Raw genomic sequence first — 19,902 nt, forward strand, 5'->3', positions numbered from 1 at the left:
ACAAAAACGTTTGTCAGGCATCTACATTGTCATCTGAGGAGATTACAAAGATTAAACGAGTGTTTTTTTTAACTCTAAAACATGAAATGTGGAGTTATCTGCTTTTACCAAAAAAACGACATGAAATGAAAGAATGATTTCATAAAAAAAGATTAATAATTGTCTCTACATGGCCTGATTAGCTAAGCCCTCCATTAAAACACTTCTTATTCAGTGGTACGGTATTGCATGATTTGTAGATTATATTTAATAGTTTACACTTTGCATACATATTTGCAATTAGTTTGTAAAAGGTTACATTTCATTCTTCAGGACTCTAAGCTTATGTTACTTAAAAAAAAAAAAAATAGGAACACAGTCAAAATTCTGATCAATGACAGAAATTAACCTTCCCATATGAGGCCATATTTCACTCCTTAAAGTGAGTTGCAGGGGCCAAGATCATATAGGCCTATTATAATAAAAAAATTACAGTAATTATTTAATGTCTTAATTTGTCATGTAAATAATTCCATATTGCATATGTTAAAAAGTTGTTAATTGTTTTATTATGAAGTTCATAATATAGATTTATAATTATAATTAAAAATGTCAATAATAACTAATCATGTAATATATCAATATATGATATACAGTAATAATTTGATGACTTAATTTGTCATGTTTATAATGCCATTATCCAAAATATCCCAAGGGTTGTAAAATCGCTCTCATTCGATTTATGCTAAAGGTACTTACTAAATTATTTCTTTTGATTTTGGGGTTAAATAAAACACAATAGGTAATGTTACTGACAGAAAAGAAAAGAAAAAACTGCCCAATTGGGTTTACATATGCAGCAAGTTATCAGAGATATCCTAGTTTATGTTATGCTCAAGGCATATTATTTTTTCTGTCTTCTTTCTCACTCTCGAAAAAAACAGTATACATAAATATATAAATAGCGCTCTAAACTCCACCTTGAGAACTTATGACCACTTATGTCTTGTCTTCACACAAGTTATTTACAGCAGACTTCAAATACACATACACATAATATGACTTTACCATTTTCTGTGTACAAATGTGTTTTTGCAGGTAAGGTTAGGTAGTGCAACTTCAGCTAGATTCGAAGCATCAGTCAATTCAAAATAGAGCTACATAGTCTACAGGGTGAAAGTTGTTTCTGAGAACATTTCATACAAATGATTACTTCTCCTCCTACCAGGTCTTCAGATGCTCTTTCCAGACTGCACAAATGACAATTACATAACAAATCATACTAAACAATACTATTGCAAAGAATGATCTGACAAGTGAACAAACAATTGAGTAAATGAATAAACAAATTAATAAACAAGTGAGCGTGTCGGGCCTTTTAGATGTTCTCATCAGGTTGCACAAACAAACAAGAAAATGAAAAAAAAAAAAAGTGAGTCAGGGAAACAGATTAGCAGTGTATGATCTATCATTAAAAACACACTTATTATTGTGAAATGTTTTGATTGAAATGTGTATTTGTGCTATATTTCTTTAAAATAAATGTCACTTGGTTTGATATGTTATATAATGCAAAAATAAAAATAAAATAAAATAATTGGGGACATTGGATATACAAACAAGCAGCCTGAGGTACTCCATCACTAGAAATAAATAATTCAAACATTTAGAAGTCAAGCAATCCAAATCCTTGCATACTAAAAAACAACTGAAAACCAGGAATCCAGGAAGTGAGGGTGTCCTCACAACATAGTTGCTTAGCCTCTTATCAGATCATTCTGCATCCATGTCAAGTCAATTTTGTTACTTCCCCTGAAACATAAAACATTGGGGGGAAATATCCCAGAACAGCCAGTGAGGAAACCAATATTCCATAAATTAGCAGATGGTTTTTCCCCTTCAGCTCGGACTTATCTATTAAAGGTTTAAATGCTGGAGTAGTTGGCAGATTGGTCCTGTAAATTTTTCATGTGCCGGCAATAAAGCCTGCTGAGTTTGCACTACACTCTGGGGTTAGAATAAGGTAAGCTGATCATGAGCTCAGACAAATGCAAACAAGGTCATTCAGTTTGTCAACAAACAGGTTCGCATCTTGTGATTAGCAACAGGAAGGATACCATTAATCTTTAAGCGAGAAAGACAATCTTGCAACTTAATTGCTAAACCTGGGTATTTCTATAATAAAATGGTATAAAATGTATTCTAGTTAGAACACTCATTCCCAGTGGCTTAGATTTGAAATGCTAACAATTCTCACCATTCACACCACCAGTGATTTGGAACAACAAAACGACCTGAAATCATTTATTTTAATGAAGCTGGCAATTTACGGCAACATGAGCATCATGATTTGATTGTGTCTGTGGCATGACAAGTTTAACTTTAGCAACATCATCTAGTGACCAATTGTTACAGCAACTGGCAACATGCAGCGGAAAAAAAATGACTGGTGGTCTGAACTAGTGGTCAACCAAATCGCCAAGGCTGATATATCAGCCAATATTTTGTATTTTCTACAGAGTTTTTCTGTTTGGTCTTATAAGTGTTGTCAGGAGGACTTTTATTTTGACAGCACTGAGAGACAAGCACTTGAGCGGTGACGCACATGAACGCTCATTTTGCTTCTGCATTAGTGCATTAGTTATGCACTGCGTCCGAAATCAAATACTTCCCTACTACATAGCATGCGAAAAACAGCATGAAAACGGACATAGTATGTCCGAATTCATATTATTCGAAAGTCAGTAGGCAAAAAGTACCCAGATGACCTACTACTTCTGTCGGGATTCTGAAGTGCGCATTCAATGGTCACTTTACTATCCCATGAGGTCATGGGAGAGGATTTATAAATGGCAGTGAAGCGATGCGACAGTAACAACGTGGCGAATATAGTACAGCCTCATTGACATATGTAGCAGATAAATGTGACCTCCGGAGGGCACAACATTCGATAGAAGATACCGCTTAGCAGTTCTGTCTAATAATAGAATAGCAAATGCTATAATATTTTTATACACTGTCGGCATTCAAAAAAATATTCATTTGTATAATTTAAACAAGTCTTTGAATACCTGCTGAACATTTAATCTAATTTCCAAACTTCGGTGAATCCAGCTGAAAAGTGCATTGTATCCTGTATAAAAACGCATGTACTGTGTGTTTGATGGTCTGTCCTTGTGAAAAATGCAAGTTATGTAAATCAGCTTTATATAAGCCATCAGCCACCCTGCTTGCAGCTATCAAAAAACCTCGGTCGGTCAGATGGATGGATTGGGATTGAAAGGGAGCTAATACTGAACTGTGCCCATTCCAGCAAAGTGAACAAGACTTAGTGTTAGACAGTGTTAGACTTAGACTACAGGCGTCTAGCTGTATCTGTTCCTCTATCCACAGATTGGGGATGAAGAAATCTCTCTTGTGGACTTTGTAAATCTGTCTGGCTCTCACATCGCCCTGTGCAATGCAAGAAGCGGCCCAAGTGACCTCAGCGGGCACAGAGGTCAACTCTGAGTGTCGCCCAGGGCCCTTAGAAAGGGACCTACTTTTCCATTTCTCCTCTGCAGGAAAAGGACTGTTTATTAAATTGGCTAATGACCAGGTGGTTTAGGAAAGGTCACTGAATTTTAAAAACCTTTAACCGCACCTGCTCCCCCAGCCTTACGTCTCAACTTCACCCTTGATTTTTAGCTGCAAGTGAATAAGAAAGGTCACAGAGGGACACTTGCAGGTAAATGGGAAGATGGGAATGAAACCTGCTGCACTGTTTTCTCATTTTACTTTCATGAGCTAAGCACCTAGGGGACGTCTTTCTCAACAGGCCAGGAAAGAGGAGAGATCACGGCTCTGAGAATTCTGCCAATTAAGATGTGCTTTGAATTATTCCAGGGGTTATTAAAGCATTGGAATCACCATCATTTGTTTGTAAAGCCTACACTAACGTGACAGTAAAGTCACAGACTTTCGACTCTGATGTAACATAACTTCACCACCTGACAACCACCTTGACAGTCCGGATATAAATGGACACCATTGTGCTTAAAGCCGGATCTTTATGCACTTTCTTCCTGAAGAAGGCAAGTGATTATCCTTGAGTTTGGAGGTGAACACATTACATGTCCTTGAAGTGGGTTGTAAATCCAGGCATCTCTTTTATCGAGGAATACTTAGTGAGATTTTCTCCAGTAAGGGAAATAGGCTCAATGAGAGAGTGAAGCGAAAGGTGCTTCATAATTAAAAAGCCCGTTCGGCTCGTTTATCTCCATCATTATGGTATAATCACTCCATTGTAAGATGCACCTCATTTTCCTCTATTTAGATCAATCACATTAGGGCCTTTCGCACAGCTTTAGTTCCAGAACTAAATGTACAGTACTAAAGTACTGGGACGATTTTGCGCGAACTATTTCCCAGTACCATTTAAAGGGTTGCATTCGCACTGAGAGTGTGTACTAAGAAGTGACGTAAGCCTAGGGTGACCATACGTGCCATTTTCCCAGGACGCGTCCTGGCCAGGATTTCTATATTGCCTAAAATATCTAGGTTTTGGCTTTGTTTGCTGTGCAGACCGATCGGTGTATGACATCAAAATACCTTGAGAGCATTTTGAAAGCATAAGGAACCATCTGTATGGTATTTTGATGTCATACACCGATTGGTCTGCACACGCAAACAAAGCCAAAACCTAGATATTTTAGGCAATATAGAAATCCTGGCCAGGGCGCGTCCTGGGAAAATGGCACGTATGGTCACCCTAATTAAAATAAATACTCAATGTAGTGATCCAGAAATAACTGTATTTTCTGCACATAGCCTTAGCAGTGTGAACACACAAAATGCACTGTTAATGCATGCAGTGTGAAACTAGCCTACTAAAATCGCACCCAGTTCCGGCGGTGCGAAAACGCCGGAAAAAGTGGGTAGTTCCACAATTACTTCTGGTACTATGAAAAGGTTCCCACGGTGCGAAAGGCCCTAATGAGCCCTTTGTGAGAGTGGAGTGAACAGGAGAGACCAGTCGCTGGTAACTGCTCGGAGACTTACCCCATCAAAGGAAACCAAACACTGCTGCAAACAAATGGACGAAGGAACGGACAAACAACAATCAGTGAGTGAAGGAATCATTTGTTTGATTGATGTGCATCATTGATTGTTTGGTTGCATAAATTAATCAATATTAGGCTTCTCTTTACTTTGATTCTAATCCTTGTTCTTTCTCAAAATTCCATTTTCATAACTACATTTATATACTGTGTAATCAGCATGAAAACAAACAAAAGAAATCAAACACTTGAAATGAATGAATAAACAAATAAACAGCAATCAGTTTGATTGACCGAATGAGTGAATCAATGGAAGGCTTCTCTTTTCTTTTCATATAAACATAATACCATATATAAAATACGTATTCTTTCAAATTTTCACCATTATGAATATATAGTACTGTTATAGTAATACAAAAATGAACAATACAACAACTATAAAATGATTAATAAATGCCGTAAAACAAACTGTTCATTGTTCAAGATGTCTAATGCATTACTGCTAGTGAATTGAACATTATTTTGAGTGTTACTGAAAATATATTTATATTGTGGTTATGCTAACACTGCTGATCAAAAGTTTGGAATAATTACGATTTTTAAAAATGTTTTTGAAAGAAGTCTCGTATTCTCACCAAGGCTGTATTTATTTGATGAATAATGCAGTAAAACCAGTAATATTGTGAAATATTATTGCTGTTTAAAATAATTGTTTTCTATTTGGATACAAATTTAAAAAAGGAATTTATTCTTTAAGACTGGAGTTGCCTGGAAAATTCAGCTTTACAGGAATAATTGCATTTTAAAATTAAAAAAAACAATTTATTGAAATTTTATAAAATGCAAAAGTTATTTATTATTATTATTTTTTTTAATCAAATAAATGCAGCCTTGGTGAGCATAAAAGAGACTTATTTCAAAAACATTTAAAAAAATCATAATTATATTAAATGGTTTGACCAGTTATGTATATATATAAATACATAAATCAAACTAGAGAGATAAGCTCAGGTAGTTCATGATTAATGAACAAACAACAATCAGCGAGTGAAAGATTAATTTGACTGTCTACCTGACTGACAGAATAAATTAATCATGAATGCAATAATTTCTTTCTATTTGTCACCACTGTCTATACACAATTGTGTAAATACATTCATGCAGCCAGTAACACTGAACAGACCTGTCGGACTACAGATGACTATACGATACTCCCAGCACACTTTTTGACTGTTTTTAACTCTCATCTGCCCTTCCTTCCATCAGCATGATTGATTCTGCTAGACTCTGCCTGCCATGTTGTACTGTGTCTACATGTGATGTCTGTTTAAGCAGAAGATTCGATTACGATCTTTTGAACTGCAGCTACTGCAGCTTTTCGTCTTCAGTTGAGTGTGATTGATTGACAGGCTTCAGTCTTACCCCATCTGGTTTGCCATCGGAGGCCGTGACTGTTAGCGTGTAGTGATCCGTGATCTCTCTGTCCAGCGTCTTCGCCAACAACAACAGGCCAGACCTGAAAGCAAAGATGATGTTGAAAACCTGAGGATTATAAAGCCCAGAGGTCTGAGTGTTTTAACTTTACGGCGGCTTTAGAGAGCAAGCATGAGTGGAAGGGGAAAAAGTGTTAAAATTCACACAGTGTGCTGAGAAAACTAAACTGGAATATGTCATTCGCACAACAGGCCACAGCCAAAATCTAGACAAAGTGAATCTTTTTCGGCTGAAATTAGCTCATCAGATATAGGCTGGATGGAATTATGTACTGCTGAATGAGATGGCCGGTCAATATATTCATTCCTTGTAAGACCTGTGCTACTGTGAAAGGTTGAGGATAGTTTACGTGTGCCTGGGGACGATTAGGACTGGATTAATTGTTGTTAGGCAGCAGAAGCCATGAGTAAAACACTGTGCCCAATTTAAATGATTTCTAGGACGTAGTGCATTTGGTCACACATTTACATTTGTTTACATGGTAATGCAAGTTTAATTGAGAACTTGTGGAAAAGTGAGTGAGACACACACTAAACTGTGGGTCGTGAAAGTTGGAGGACTGTCTGCTGGCATGGTTACTTTTATATGCTACATACATCAATAATACAAACTTTGAAAATTGAATGAATGAATGAATGAATAAATAACACTAACATTTTTAGTAACAGGTTATTAGTGCATTGAATTAAATATAATTGTTGGGAAGTACATGACTGTGAAATAAATAAATTAAAATAAAAAAAAATAAAAAATACATACATACACACATATGAACAGATTTTGTCCATAAACATACAGTTTTATTTTCGATTGTAAATTCAAGCTAAATGTTGAAATTGTATTTTGGTGTGACTGTCCTCATCATTAACAGATTTTTTCCCCTAAATAAACAATGTGCATAAAAAAATTGAAATATTGAGTGTTACCTTTAAAATTAAGAAGAAAAAAAAGCTACCTATTATTGAGACCTGTAGAGGGACTAACACAATTAATTTCAAACTTGATACTCTACTGGGGATCTTTGAAAATTGTACAAATCAAAACCACAATGGTAAGTAAAAAAAAAATACACATTATTGCTGTGTGGTGCCTATAGACACAATACAAAAATAAATTTCAACATCAATCGGTTCGAGAGGAAAAACACCTGTTGAGATACTTTGTCATCACAGTTGTGATTTTGTGAAACATCACAATAATCCACAGGACTCCAGCCCTTCACTTAACATTTTGTGAAGTGAAAAGCTACATGTTTGTAAGCAACAAATCCATCAAGATGTTTTTAACGTCAAACTATTACCTCCAGCTAAATAACAAGTTCCCTTTCAGTCGGTCACTCTCGACGTCACGTCGGATGACCGACGAAATACGAGCTGTCTCGAGCTGCGCTCCCGGGAGAATGGCGACTCCGTCCCCAGACGGTCCATCTGGTTTGGAGACGTTTCGGAGCCGCTCAGGTAGACCTGTTTGCCTCTCCAGAAACCTCCATCCGACGTGACGTCTCCGTTCCCTCCTTCAGGGAACGAGGGTTACCATACGTAACCGAGACGTTCTCTATCCATAATATTGCTATCTCCAGTGAAAAAGTAATCTCAGGAGAGAAAAATGGCAGATCAAATGTTTACAAGCGAAAACTGTCCAAACAGTTCTAAACAAAATGTTAATTGATGGACTGATTTCTTGTGGATTATTGTGATATTTGTATCAGCTGTTTGGACTCTCATTCTGACGGCACCCATTCACTGCAGAGGATCCAACTGCATACACTTCTGACTAATGGTTGGATCACTTTTAGAACTATTAATAACACACAACTAATTCTTTAACTGGGCAAATAAACCAACCATAAACGTTTAAAAGAAGCCCGAGACTCTGAAGACGAACACAAAGAGGAGAAAATATTGTAGCAGGCAGAGCAAACTCACTTTACCATTCACAAAACACTGGAAGAAAATCCTCAATACTGATTTGGGGTTGGGGGTTTATATGACTGTATCTCTGAGGGGAACTGACTGTCTTCAGAAATGTTTAGATGGTATTTTCTTTTCATCTCGTCTCTGTATAATTCACATTAAAGCAGTGTTTCAGCTCAGCTCTGTTTACAGCGGTAACCAAGGGTTCCATAAGCGCCACCTGCTGTCAGAGAGTGAATTTACGTCTCATTCAGTCCATCTGCTGTTTTTGTTTTCGTGTAGATACGTTTTATGTAGCATCATTTCACAAAGCTAAGGTCAGACAATTCTGTTTTTGCTTCAAATTTTGTAATTATACAATCTAATTCAATTAAAAAACTTCTCATGCTACATGTAGCATGTTTGTTTGGATCGTGATTAAAATGCAGTGGTTCCAAAAGACTGGAAAAACCGCCATAAACTGTGATACCATCAGAATCCTAAAAAAAAAAAAATACAAATTTTTGGTCAAACCGCCTAGCACTAAAACAAACTTATCTTTTTTATACATTTTAACGAATTAGCTACTGTGGATAAGATGCATAGTGTATAAGATACATATAAATTCAATTTTATTGAGATTTACTGGAAGTTACCAAGATTGCATGCAATTTTATCACTTTTATACTTAAAAGTTAAATATAGACTTTTTCATGACTAAAACATTATAAAACCAGAGCTACTTTAATAGCACTAATTTTATTACACTTTTATGCCATCCACTTTGCTGTTATTCTTCACCCTCCAGCCAGACTTTTCCAGACTCCACAGTTACACAATCCCCTCAAACAGACAGCTCTATCGTAAACTCCGTGGGGAGCAGAAGGCATTGTGGGAAGGAGGAGAGGAAAGAAAGAAACTGTAACTGTGAGAGATAAGCTCAGGTAGTTCAAGAAATATAGCTATATTTGTTCTGTTCTTCACTTGCTGCTTATTGAAAGAACAGTAGCGGTTCATTAGAAGTGTGTCCTGGTTGTGATATCCTGCTTAAATAACTCGAGAACAGGATCAGAAGCTTTGCTCCAGGCTATGACTGAAATGCCCTTTGGTACCCTGCACACTACGGAGAATAACATGCTTTACTAAAGAAAGAGAGTGAGAGATATCAGCCACCTAATGTTGTTTACTCGTTTTATGGAGTGCTAAATAAAATAAAATGCATCCTAGGTTTTGCTCTGAAAACATTTACGTACTATCGGTCCTTCACCCCAAGCAGTGTCCGAAAAGCTGCTGAAAGAAATGTCCGAAGCTGCTATTTGAAATGGAGGAATTCATATTTTCATCAGTACTTATTAATTATGCATCATGTTTGTGTCATAATGTAATCTGCATCCAGTTCATGTCAGGATGTGGCTAACCCAAACATACACATATTTCACAGAGAAAAAGCTTTTGTTTATCTGAGTGCAAATCATTGTGTGAGGGTTTCTGAATCACAATTACGATATCATTTCTGCTTATTCAAACCCCAAAAAATGATGGGTTTTGGCAGAGCAGCTGTTTTCCGGCCTTTCAAAGCCAGCTTACGTTTGGGAGACTTCAAAGATGTTGTTTGGATCTCCTCTCAGGATGGTATATGTAATGGGATCTCTTTCACGGTCGGTTGCCTGCAAATGACAAAAAGCGTTTTCGTGTTACACTAATTCAATTATGATGAGAAAGACACAGCCTTCAAACTTTGTGATCAGGAAACACATACTGACATGCATTACATATATCCATGATCTTTTTTTTTTTACTTTAACATCAATGTTTTGGTGAAAAGTTATATTAAAGGGGTCATATGATGCTCCTAAAAATACCATATTTTGTATATTTGGTGTAATGAAATGTGTTTATCCGGTTTAAAGTTAAAAAAACACATTATTTTCCACATACTGTACATTATTGTTTCTCCTCTATGCCCCGCCTTTTTGAAACGCGTCGATTTTTACAAAGCTCATCGGTGTGAAAAAGCGAGGTGTGCTGTGATTGGCCAGCTATCCAGTGCGTTGTGATTGGCCGAATACCTCAAGCGTGAGACGGAAATGTTACGCCCCTCACATACTGTTGATGCCGTGTCCCGGCCGGAGCGACGAGACATAAACATTAAAACCCATTACAAACGAGGCATTTGTTGCATCCAGTGGGGACATAATTACTGATTATAATGACTTATACTGTCTTTTTACGCGTTGCGTTGCATTGCATCGTGCCGCATAAACATAAAACCCTGTCTGCATTTGTGATCAGAGAAATGACAAACAACAAGTGCTACTCTACACTGCCCAAAACTCGTTACAGATCTTCTTTATGCACCAAGAGCTTGTAACACTCCAAAGAGAAAGGAAAAAATGAAATCGCATCATATGACCCCTTTAATATATTTTGATAAATGTACAGGTCAAAAGTTTTGGATGCTAAATAATTAAGATTTAAAAAAAAAATAATTAAAAGACGTCCTTATGCTCACAAAGTCTGCCTTTAGTTGTACAAACAGTAATATTGTGAAATATTATTACATATGAATTATTATTTTAAAGAACTGTTTTCTATTTTATGGTATTTTATATATTGCATTTTATATTCATGTGTTGCACAAAGCTGAATTTTCAGCATCATTACTCCAGTCTTCAGTGTCACATGATCCTTCAGAAATCATTTTAAACAGCAGAAATCAAGTGTTTTCTGGAAATCATGAAACACTATAATTCAAAAGTTTGGGGTTAGTAAGTATTGATTGATTGATTGATTGAAATGAATACTTTATTCAGCAAGGATGCATTAAATAGATGAAAAGTGACAGTAAGGACATTTATAATGTTACAAAAGATATATTTTAAATAAATACTGTTCTTTTGAACTTTCTATTTATCAAAGAATCCAGAACAACATTTTGGGGAAATTTTTGGAACTTGTTTTCAGCATTAACAACAATAAGAACCATTATGTTTAACTGAGCACCAATGATAATTAAAAATAAGTGAGCACCAAATCGCCAATCATTAGAATGGTTTCTAAAGGATCATGTGACACCGAATAGTAACGGCTGCTGAAAATTCAGCTTTACCATCACAGGAATAAATTTTTAATGTGTTCAAATACAAGATATTTATTTTAAATTGTAAAAATGTTTCACAATATTACTCCAAAAAATTCCAAACTTTTGACAGATCATTCATACATTTAGAATTACGATATTAATATTAATGATACTCTCACATTTTCATTTAAACAATAATACCCTAATGAGAATAGCTCAACTGGTCATTGAGCTGATGGGTAAGTCACCTGTATATTGAGCAGTGTGGCTCCAGTCCTCATGGCCTCACTGACCTCCAGGCTGTATATGAGCTGAGGGAAACGGGGAGGACTCTGATTGTTGGGGGGCAGCACTTCGATATACACCGTAGTGATGGAACTTCTGAAGAAACAAAAGGAACATGATTTATATTCCTTTATTTGACAAACGTATTAAGCGTCTCACTCAGGGGAACGACATGATAGCTAATGCATCCCCTCCAGCTACTAACTATGCCACTGCAGCCACAAAACAATCAGCTATACAAAACGAGTTTCAACATATAATTTCCTGTCTAAATAGGCATCATTCAGAACCATGAATTGCAAAATATTATTTTCATATTTATTTATATTATTTTATTTCATTTATTTATTTATTTTGAACACTTTTGAAAGTCTGTTTTTCGGATGTTTAGTGAAAACCAAACCTGGTACTGTCATTGTTTTATGACACATTGTATCAAGGCACTCATCAGCGTGATTGAAGCAAATTAGATCGGGCAGTATTTTCACTTTGAAAATGTTCCAATATGATGAATTTGATGCCAGCGCTCTCATAAAACTTTAAAACAGAAAAATAAGAGATGAAAATAACTACCCTGTGCTCACAAGCTCAACTGCCATCTGTCCAACACATATTATAGCACACCTGCTGCCTTTGGCTTTCACCATAAACCTCTCTACCTCGATAAAGTGGATTTCAACCAAGTAGTGAAGAAGAACTTTGAATTTAGATTGATTTGTTGTGAATATTAGACACTTTTAAACTTGCAAAGTGAAACAATGCATTTCCTGAAATTTGCTTGGCCTCATTCTATTTCTGCTTCATTCATCTGTATTGATTCAGCAGTCAGCAAGAATTACAGAGGGCAGCGGCTGGTATGAATTGGACAGGAGGGGAGGTAGCAGCAATTAGAGTGAAAAGCCCTTAATTTCCGCTCTTCCAAATGTCAGATGGACAAGAGCAGGGGCCAATATTGGCAGAGTGTTCTTGGGGATATTTCTGAAGCAAAATGTGTCACCATGTGGCATCGTATTGATCTCAAACTGGGCATGATAGGTTGAGTCTTCTGTTAGAGAGTGAGAGACGCACTCATTTTCAACCCTCATTGGGTTTTTAGTTGATTTACCTTCTCTGGGACGCAGGGCCGTTGTCAGAGGCCCTAACGGTGAGGGCGTAGGAGCAGCCCACGGTCAGGTTGACACCGGGCAGCACGGTGATCATTCCTGTGTAGTCATTGATGGTGAAGTGTCCCTGATCCCCCGCCAAGATTTTGTAGCTCACCAACCCGTTGGGACCCTCATCAGCGTCCACTGCTGCCAGCTAAAATAAATAAATTGGAGCTGTTACTTCAGAGGGGACATGCAAAGGTGCTTATTCACGTTCATCACTGTCCAAGCTTCCTCTCTGGATCAGGCTGAATCACAAAACCTGCCAAGTGCATGTCTGGGTCATATATATATATATATATATATATGCTTCTTATTCTTTTTGCAAAAAAGTACTTATTTTGATCAATAAATGAATATTACTGTTGTATAATTTCTATATTATTAATTTATTATTAATTATACATTATTAATATAATTTATTATCTATATATAGTTAAAAAAATGTATAACTCTAAAATATATATTTTTTTATTATTACTTTTTTTTATGAAATGTAAAAGGTGACCCAGACACGTATTTTTGGAATTACCTGCTAATAATATGTAGCACTGATCTTTCTGACTCACCGGTTCTACAGACAGGGAGATAAGGATTTATTTCAGAGCCTTTATAAAGTGACAACTAGCAGCATATAACAGAGCAGTTAACCGTTTAGATGATACAACTTGTACTTTTTAATTTTGACTTCTGGGGTCAATCTTTCAGCATGTCAGAGCAAATCTACACCCTGCTCATGTTCTGATTGCAAAGGAATCATTTATGCACACATTTCTAAAGAAAATTCCCATTAAGACAAAGATTAAACAGAGATCTGAGCAATTATTGCAGCAATAAGCCCCTCATAAATGTGGGAACTACAGCCATTAATTCAAATGAGTGGATTAAGGGTGAAAAGCTCTGCAAATATGATTTTGCCTTGTTTTCCAGGAAAGAAATCTAAACATTTCTAAAACAAGGTCAATGCATTTAAGATGAAGATGAAAATTTTATAAAATACATATTTTCAGAGAATATATCCATAGCTTTATTTTTGTATGAAGTATATAAAGCACAAATCATAATATATTGTCAGACAACAAGGCTTCAAGTAAATTCATGATTTTTCTTAAAGTATGCTTAGATGTCTTTCTTGGAAAACGTCTCAGTTTATGTATATAACCATGGTTCCCCTTCAGGAACTCGAGCTGCGTCGGAAACGCTGGGGGTGTTCCCAAAGCATTTCCGATGCAGCGTCTCGTTCCCTCAGGGAGCCATGGTTACATTCGTAACCTGGAGACGTTCCCTGAGAAAAGAACGAGACACTGCGTCCTCTAAGGGTCACTATGGGGAAACTAGAGGATGCAGTTCGAAATTCCCTCGGAAGGGAACGTCTCAGGTTACGTATGTAACCATGGTTCCCTGAGAAGGGAACGAGACACTGCGTCCTCTAGTTTCCCCATAGTGACCCCTAGAGGAAGCAGTTCGAAGTTCCCTCGGAAGGGAACCAAACAAAATGCTGTTAAAGAAGTGATTTTATTGCAGTGGAAGAGTATCTAATTGATTACCTGTAAGACTGTGTCTCCAGGCTGCATGTCTGTATAAACATTCACACTATAGGAGACGTTGGGGAAGGCAGGCGTGTTGTCATTGGCGTCAATCACAGTGATATTAACAGTGACTGGAAAGCTCTCCTGAACTCCATCTGAGGCAGTCATCTACAAAATAAATAACGAAACTGTTAATATCAGAGCGTGAGGCAGAGAGAAACACATTCAACGCACTGGGAGGAACCACATTCGCTTCTTAATTTCATAATTACATATTGTGCACAGATAAATCACTGTAAATCAGCCATTTTAAAAAAGAAAAGCTAAAAGCAAAATTTGAAAATTGCTGCTAACTACACAGTGGCAAACAGATATTGTGATATAAAAGGCAGATAGCCTCATGCATTTTCCCTTTGCTTATTGTGAAGGCAAAAGCCTAGCCAAATTATTCAAATGAACACTCTTGCGTGGAGTGTACAGTCCATTGGCGGTACTCCCAACTGCCTCACTAGCTGTCAACTAGACTAATGGGATATCACAGAGAGGTTGTGGACTGCACTGTGGGAAGGGCGAACTGTTTCTGTCAACCTCCACATGGAATGAAAGAGCTGAAGCTCGAGCACAGAAGGAGGTAGTCAAGTCAAATATCATGAATAAAAGACAACACAAATGAAAACATGTTAATAACTGATGGTCGGATATGGATTTGTTTTATGGAAATGAAGATATAAAGGTGATACTGGCCTATATAATCACACAATTTCATTTAAATATAGTAAACACATTCATAATTTCTGCAATCAAATTTAAATTCATGTTAAATAATATATTCTAAAATATTTTTAAAAAATCATTTGGAAATGAATCAACTTTGAAACAAAAATTTGAACTCGATTAAAAAAAAAATCTGTAAAATAAAAACATTTATACTCCAAATAGGATTCTGTAATCCTATTATAGTATTTTTTTTTTCACAAACAATAAAAAAAGCAGTAAATACTGTAACCAGTACACAACAGTAATGTAAATAATTTTGAAAAGACCAGGTAATGTTAATTTTACATACAGTACAGAGCAAATATGACAATGGCAAACGGCAGAATTAGCAGATGTGCGAGATTTGTGGCATGAAATGTTTATTATATATATTTAGATAAAACTTGCTTAAAATGCATATTTGCTGAATGCTAACAGTATATGAATAAAGTAATATAACATTTGCTATTCAATGATTAGAACAGTTAAACAAAGACACTAATGAAACTAATGAAGATGGAGAATGGGCACTTGTGTGTTTGGTTCTCAGCACTTTCAAAATAAAAGTCCCAATTACAATACTTATCAGCCAAACAGAAAATTATCAGCCGATGCCATTAATTAAAAATTGCAAATATTGTCAATATTTCTGTTAACCACTTTCAACCATTGCTTCATTTGTGGCCTTTGCTAAGCTTAGCATCACTAACTACTATTGCCTAAAGTATAGTTTGGGTTCTATACGTAAACCAAGGTATGCAAACTGTGCGAATTTCGTACAGTATGCATATACTGTTTGTGGGCAACACATCATCAAACATTGTGAATCTCACATATGTGCCTTAATTTTTTATCCAGTAATTAGCTTGTCCAAAAGGTGGCAACATTGTCTCAGGCTGTTTTCAGTCGGAAAAACCTTGCGAGCTGTATACAAACATTTTTGCTTAAGTAATTTTTTTATTTTTTCTTTAATAAACATAATAGGCTCAGTAGCTTCTGCAACACGAACACAAGCATGTAGTAGGGCTGGAGCTATCGATTATTTTAGTAATCGAGTATTCTACTGATTTTTTCATCAATTAATCGAGTAATCGGATAAGTATTTTTTTTGTATTAAAGAGCAATACTAAATATACAAGAGAAAATATGACAGGTCTCTTAAAATAAACAACTAATTTGTTTCCTTTTTAGAAAACAATAACATTTTTATTGCTAAAATTAATGTAAAAATGCATGAATAACCGTGAAAACTAAACCCATTTAATGCATTTAATCTCCAAATTACATTCAAAATGCAAATGCAAATATATCAATAAAAAAATGTAATAAAAATATAAATAAAAAATAAAATAAATAAAAATACTAAAATCTTTTCACATTACATTAAAAAAGGTAAACATTACAACATAAAACTAAGGCATAAATCAAAAAATATAAAAATCAATTTCACATTAGTTAAAAAAATGTAAACAGTACAAACTAAAACCAAGACATAAATCAAAATAATAGTAATACAAATAATAATAATACCTAAACATTGCATTTATGTCGTGCAACTTAACTTTCAAGTTTCAGCCTAACTAAAGCTCAAGCATGACATGAGCCTTTACTGTCTTCTTGGAAGGCTTTGTGGCTTTTGTGAGAGGCACAAATCAGTGGACAGGAAGGTAACTTGGAACAAGAATAAGAGTCCATACACAATTTCTAAACACATTTTTCTGCAACATGAAATTAGAGTTATTTGGAGAATAAATTTGGAGAATAAATGTCTCTTACTGGTGTGTGTGTGTGTGTGCGTGCGTGTGTGCGTGTGTGCGTGCGTGCGTGCGCGCATGTGTGTGTGTGTGTGTGTGTGTGAGTGTGTGTGTGTGTGTGTGTGTGTGTGTGCGTGCGTGTGTGCATGTCTGTGTGTGTGTAAAACTTGCTTTTGATATCCTTTATATTCTATGTACTGGTCAGTTCTCAGTTCACAGCAGTGATAGAAATTAATCTGTTCCAATAAGTTTAAATTGATTTTTACATTTTATGGGCATGTTTACCTTTATGATGCCTTTTTTTTCTGTGTGCATCATCTTTTGAGTCAAATTCTTACATTTAATCAGTCAATTAGAATAATAAGACATTTGGGCTGATACCAAACAAATTATATCAGTATCAACAAAATTCATCTTTGCAATGCAAAGGAAACACAGAAGCTGCATCTGAAGAGGCATTTAGATGAAGGCCTATTTACACTATTTAATTCAGCTCAGAGGGACATGGATGTATTTAACCTGCAGTTACAAATGCATAAATAATATTTTGTTATTTTAATCATAAAACATTGAATACTGATATTTACAATTATTTTAAAAATGAAAGATACTTTAAATGTCAAATTAAAACTGTCAGCAGGTGGCAGCAAGTCACTGTTAATAAGTGATTCATTGCGACTGAACCAAATCATTTAAACGGTTGATTCATTCAGGAACAAAACCCTGTCATGTTGCTCAGAGATGCAAAACAGTGCTGTGGCTGTGTTTGGAATTATTTTTTGTTGGCGAGAGCAAAACAGGCAATATGTGTCTAAAAGGTAAGTCTTTTAATATTAACTTATTGTTTCTTGAAATGTTGCATAAAATCAGTATCACATTTGTAATCGTGCTGATTTTAGAGGTGAAAACTGGCTCTCTTCGTGTGATATTGACTAACTTACTTTCTGTGGTATTTTTATGCATAACTGTATGAGGAGTGTGTGTGTGTGTGTGTGTGTGTGTCACAGAGATAGAATTAGACAATCAACATGAATGGTGCTTAGCCTTTAACAAAACATAGCTAACTTAGGGACATCATAGCTAGCCAGCATATTGATTTACGGTCTTAAATATGTCCAGCGTTTATCGGTTTGTGCGTCAGTAATAATGGCCCATGGGGAAACACGGTGTTCTGTGTGTAGTTACAGTAAATGGACTAAACGAAGCCTGATGATTTTTTGTATTCGAGTTACTCGAGTTATTCGAGTAATCGTTTCAGCCCTAGCATGTAGTCTGCCATTGTTGTTGTTGTTGCTGTTACATAAGGTAGCAGCATTTGACTAGGGTCGAGACGTGGGGTGATGACATCATCGTTTCACAAAATATATAGATTCGTGGTACACACGAAAACGTTTTCAGATTTATCCACTCTGGGACCCGGTTTAAAAAAATAGCGGTTTCAGGCTCCCAAAACGCCGGATCCATCTGGACGAAATGCCGATATGATACAAATTTTTCCGTATACAGCTAAACACGTCTCCATGTAGACGGGGCCTGAGTTTTTTTTTTTTTTAAATCACACACAACTTCTGGAGAGTAATAGTGCAGACACTGGACAAGAATGAAACTTTCTAGTATGATAGCAGACTTTCTAATCCAAAACTTTCTTTTGATAGCTAACTTTCTAGTTTGCTATCAAATGAAGCATACTTTGCATTCAACACAAGTGTAAAAAACAAACAAAAAACAAAACAAAAAGTATATTATGGGCGTAATTAACCACCACAAACACACTGGTATCAACCTAACAACTCCACCACAGCATGCTAACAACTTAGCATTGCAGGAGCTAGTTTTGCACATTTTACTGATATCAAATAGTGCACATTGTTTAGCAGAAACAATGGTCACTGCAGTAAATTTTCATAATGTTTAGCCTTGAAACGGTACTCAAGGATGTACTATCTCAAAAGATCAGCTGCAAGTGCAACACTTTCCTCACTGTTATTTCAGAGAACAATTTCCTCCAAATTAACAGCGTCATGGGTTTAATAACGTGGCCCAACAGACTCGTTTAAATGAATGAAAACAATGTTTATTGGCTACAAAGACAGGACAAATGAGATACTTGATATTCCATTGCTCCGGCAAACAAACTTCATCTTGTCGCAAAACAGATAATGGCAACCCAAAGCAGTCACCGGCGGGATAACATCACCGGCGGGACCCGAACTCCTCTGTTCCATTAGACGAGACCAGCTGGTTTCAGTTTCTGAATGAATCGGTGCTCAGCAGGCATGAGGCGCAGTGCAGTGAATGTTAAGTCCTGCAGCCCACGTCCCATGAGCCGACCGCGACGCACGTCTGACTGAGAATCAGCATTCATTCACAGCCTCTGCCACAATTTAGTGTTCTCATACCATAATTACACACTCCTATAGAATCGGGCACAAAGGTCTTTTCAGCATGAAAGCATGGTGAGGAATGTCTAGTGATAAGCCCAAAGAATACTTCGGTTTTTACGTGCATGCTAGGGTATGCATACAATGCATTCCCTATGCAATTTTTTAACCACACATACTCTGTATTCATTTGTTTGTCCACAAGGCCATTATTTCACAGCTGAAAAACAAATGATGGAGACAGAACAACAACAAACTACTGTGGCCTATTTCAGGAAGCCCGTTTCAGTGGCTGTCCAGGTGAATTTGTGGTAAACTTTAGGAGATTCTGTTGTTTTTTTTGGGGGTTCAAGAAGATGGATTGGTTTTTAGCGATGTTCATTGGCATGGTGACTTGCGCTACATGGCTAACCTTTTTTTTTAATTAAAAAAGCTTTGAGCAAAGTGACATCTGATGAATTAAGTCACTCCTCATCTTTAAAGCAATTCAGAGTGATATATATATATATACAGTGGGTACGGAAAGTATTCAGACCCCCTTAAATTTTTCACTCTTTGTTATATTG

The 19,902-nt window shown here is 36.2% G+C and overlaps 1 protein-coding gene across 1 annotated transcript in view; it reads right to left on the reverse strand.

Annotated features, from left to right (window-relative positions):
• The window catches only part of pcdh15b (protocadherin-related 15b), a 216,475-nt gene that overhangs the window by 101,726 nt on the left and 94,847 nt on the right, over positions 1-19,902 (reverse strand). The window contains exons 14-18 of the mRNA XM_016495480.1: positions 14,464-14,613; positions 12,877-13,070; positions 11,735-11,867; positions 9,992-10,071; positions 6,441-6,534 (exon numbers count right to left, since the gene is read on the reverse strand). Of these exons, the coding sequence (XP_016350966.1) occupies positions 6,441-6,534; positions 9,992-10,071; positions 11,735-11,867; positions 12,877-13,070; positions 14,464-14,613 (651 nt within the window). The remainder of the gene's footprint in view (positions 1-6,440; positions 6,535-9,991; positions 10,072-11,734; positions 11,868-12,876; positions 13,071-14,463; positions 14,614-19,902) is intronic.

The sequence above is a fragment of the Sinocyclocheilus anshuiensis genome, unplaced genomic scaffold (genome assembly GCF_001515605.1).
Source record: "Sinocyclocheilus anshuiensis isolate Anshui unplaced genomic scaffold, SAMN03320099.WGS_v1.1 scaffold466, whole genome shotgun sequence".
In the NCBI taxonomy this organism is placed as follows: domain Eukaryota; kingdom Metazoa; phylum Chordata; class Actinopteri; order Cypriniformes; family Cyprinidae; genus Sinocyclocheilus; species Sinocyclocheilus anshuiensis.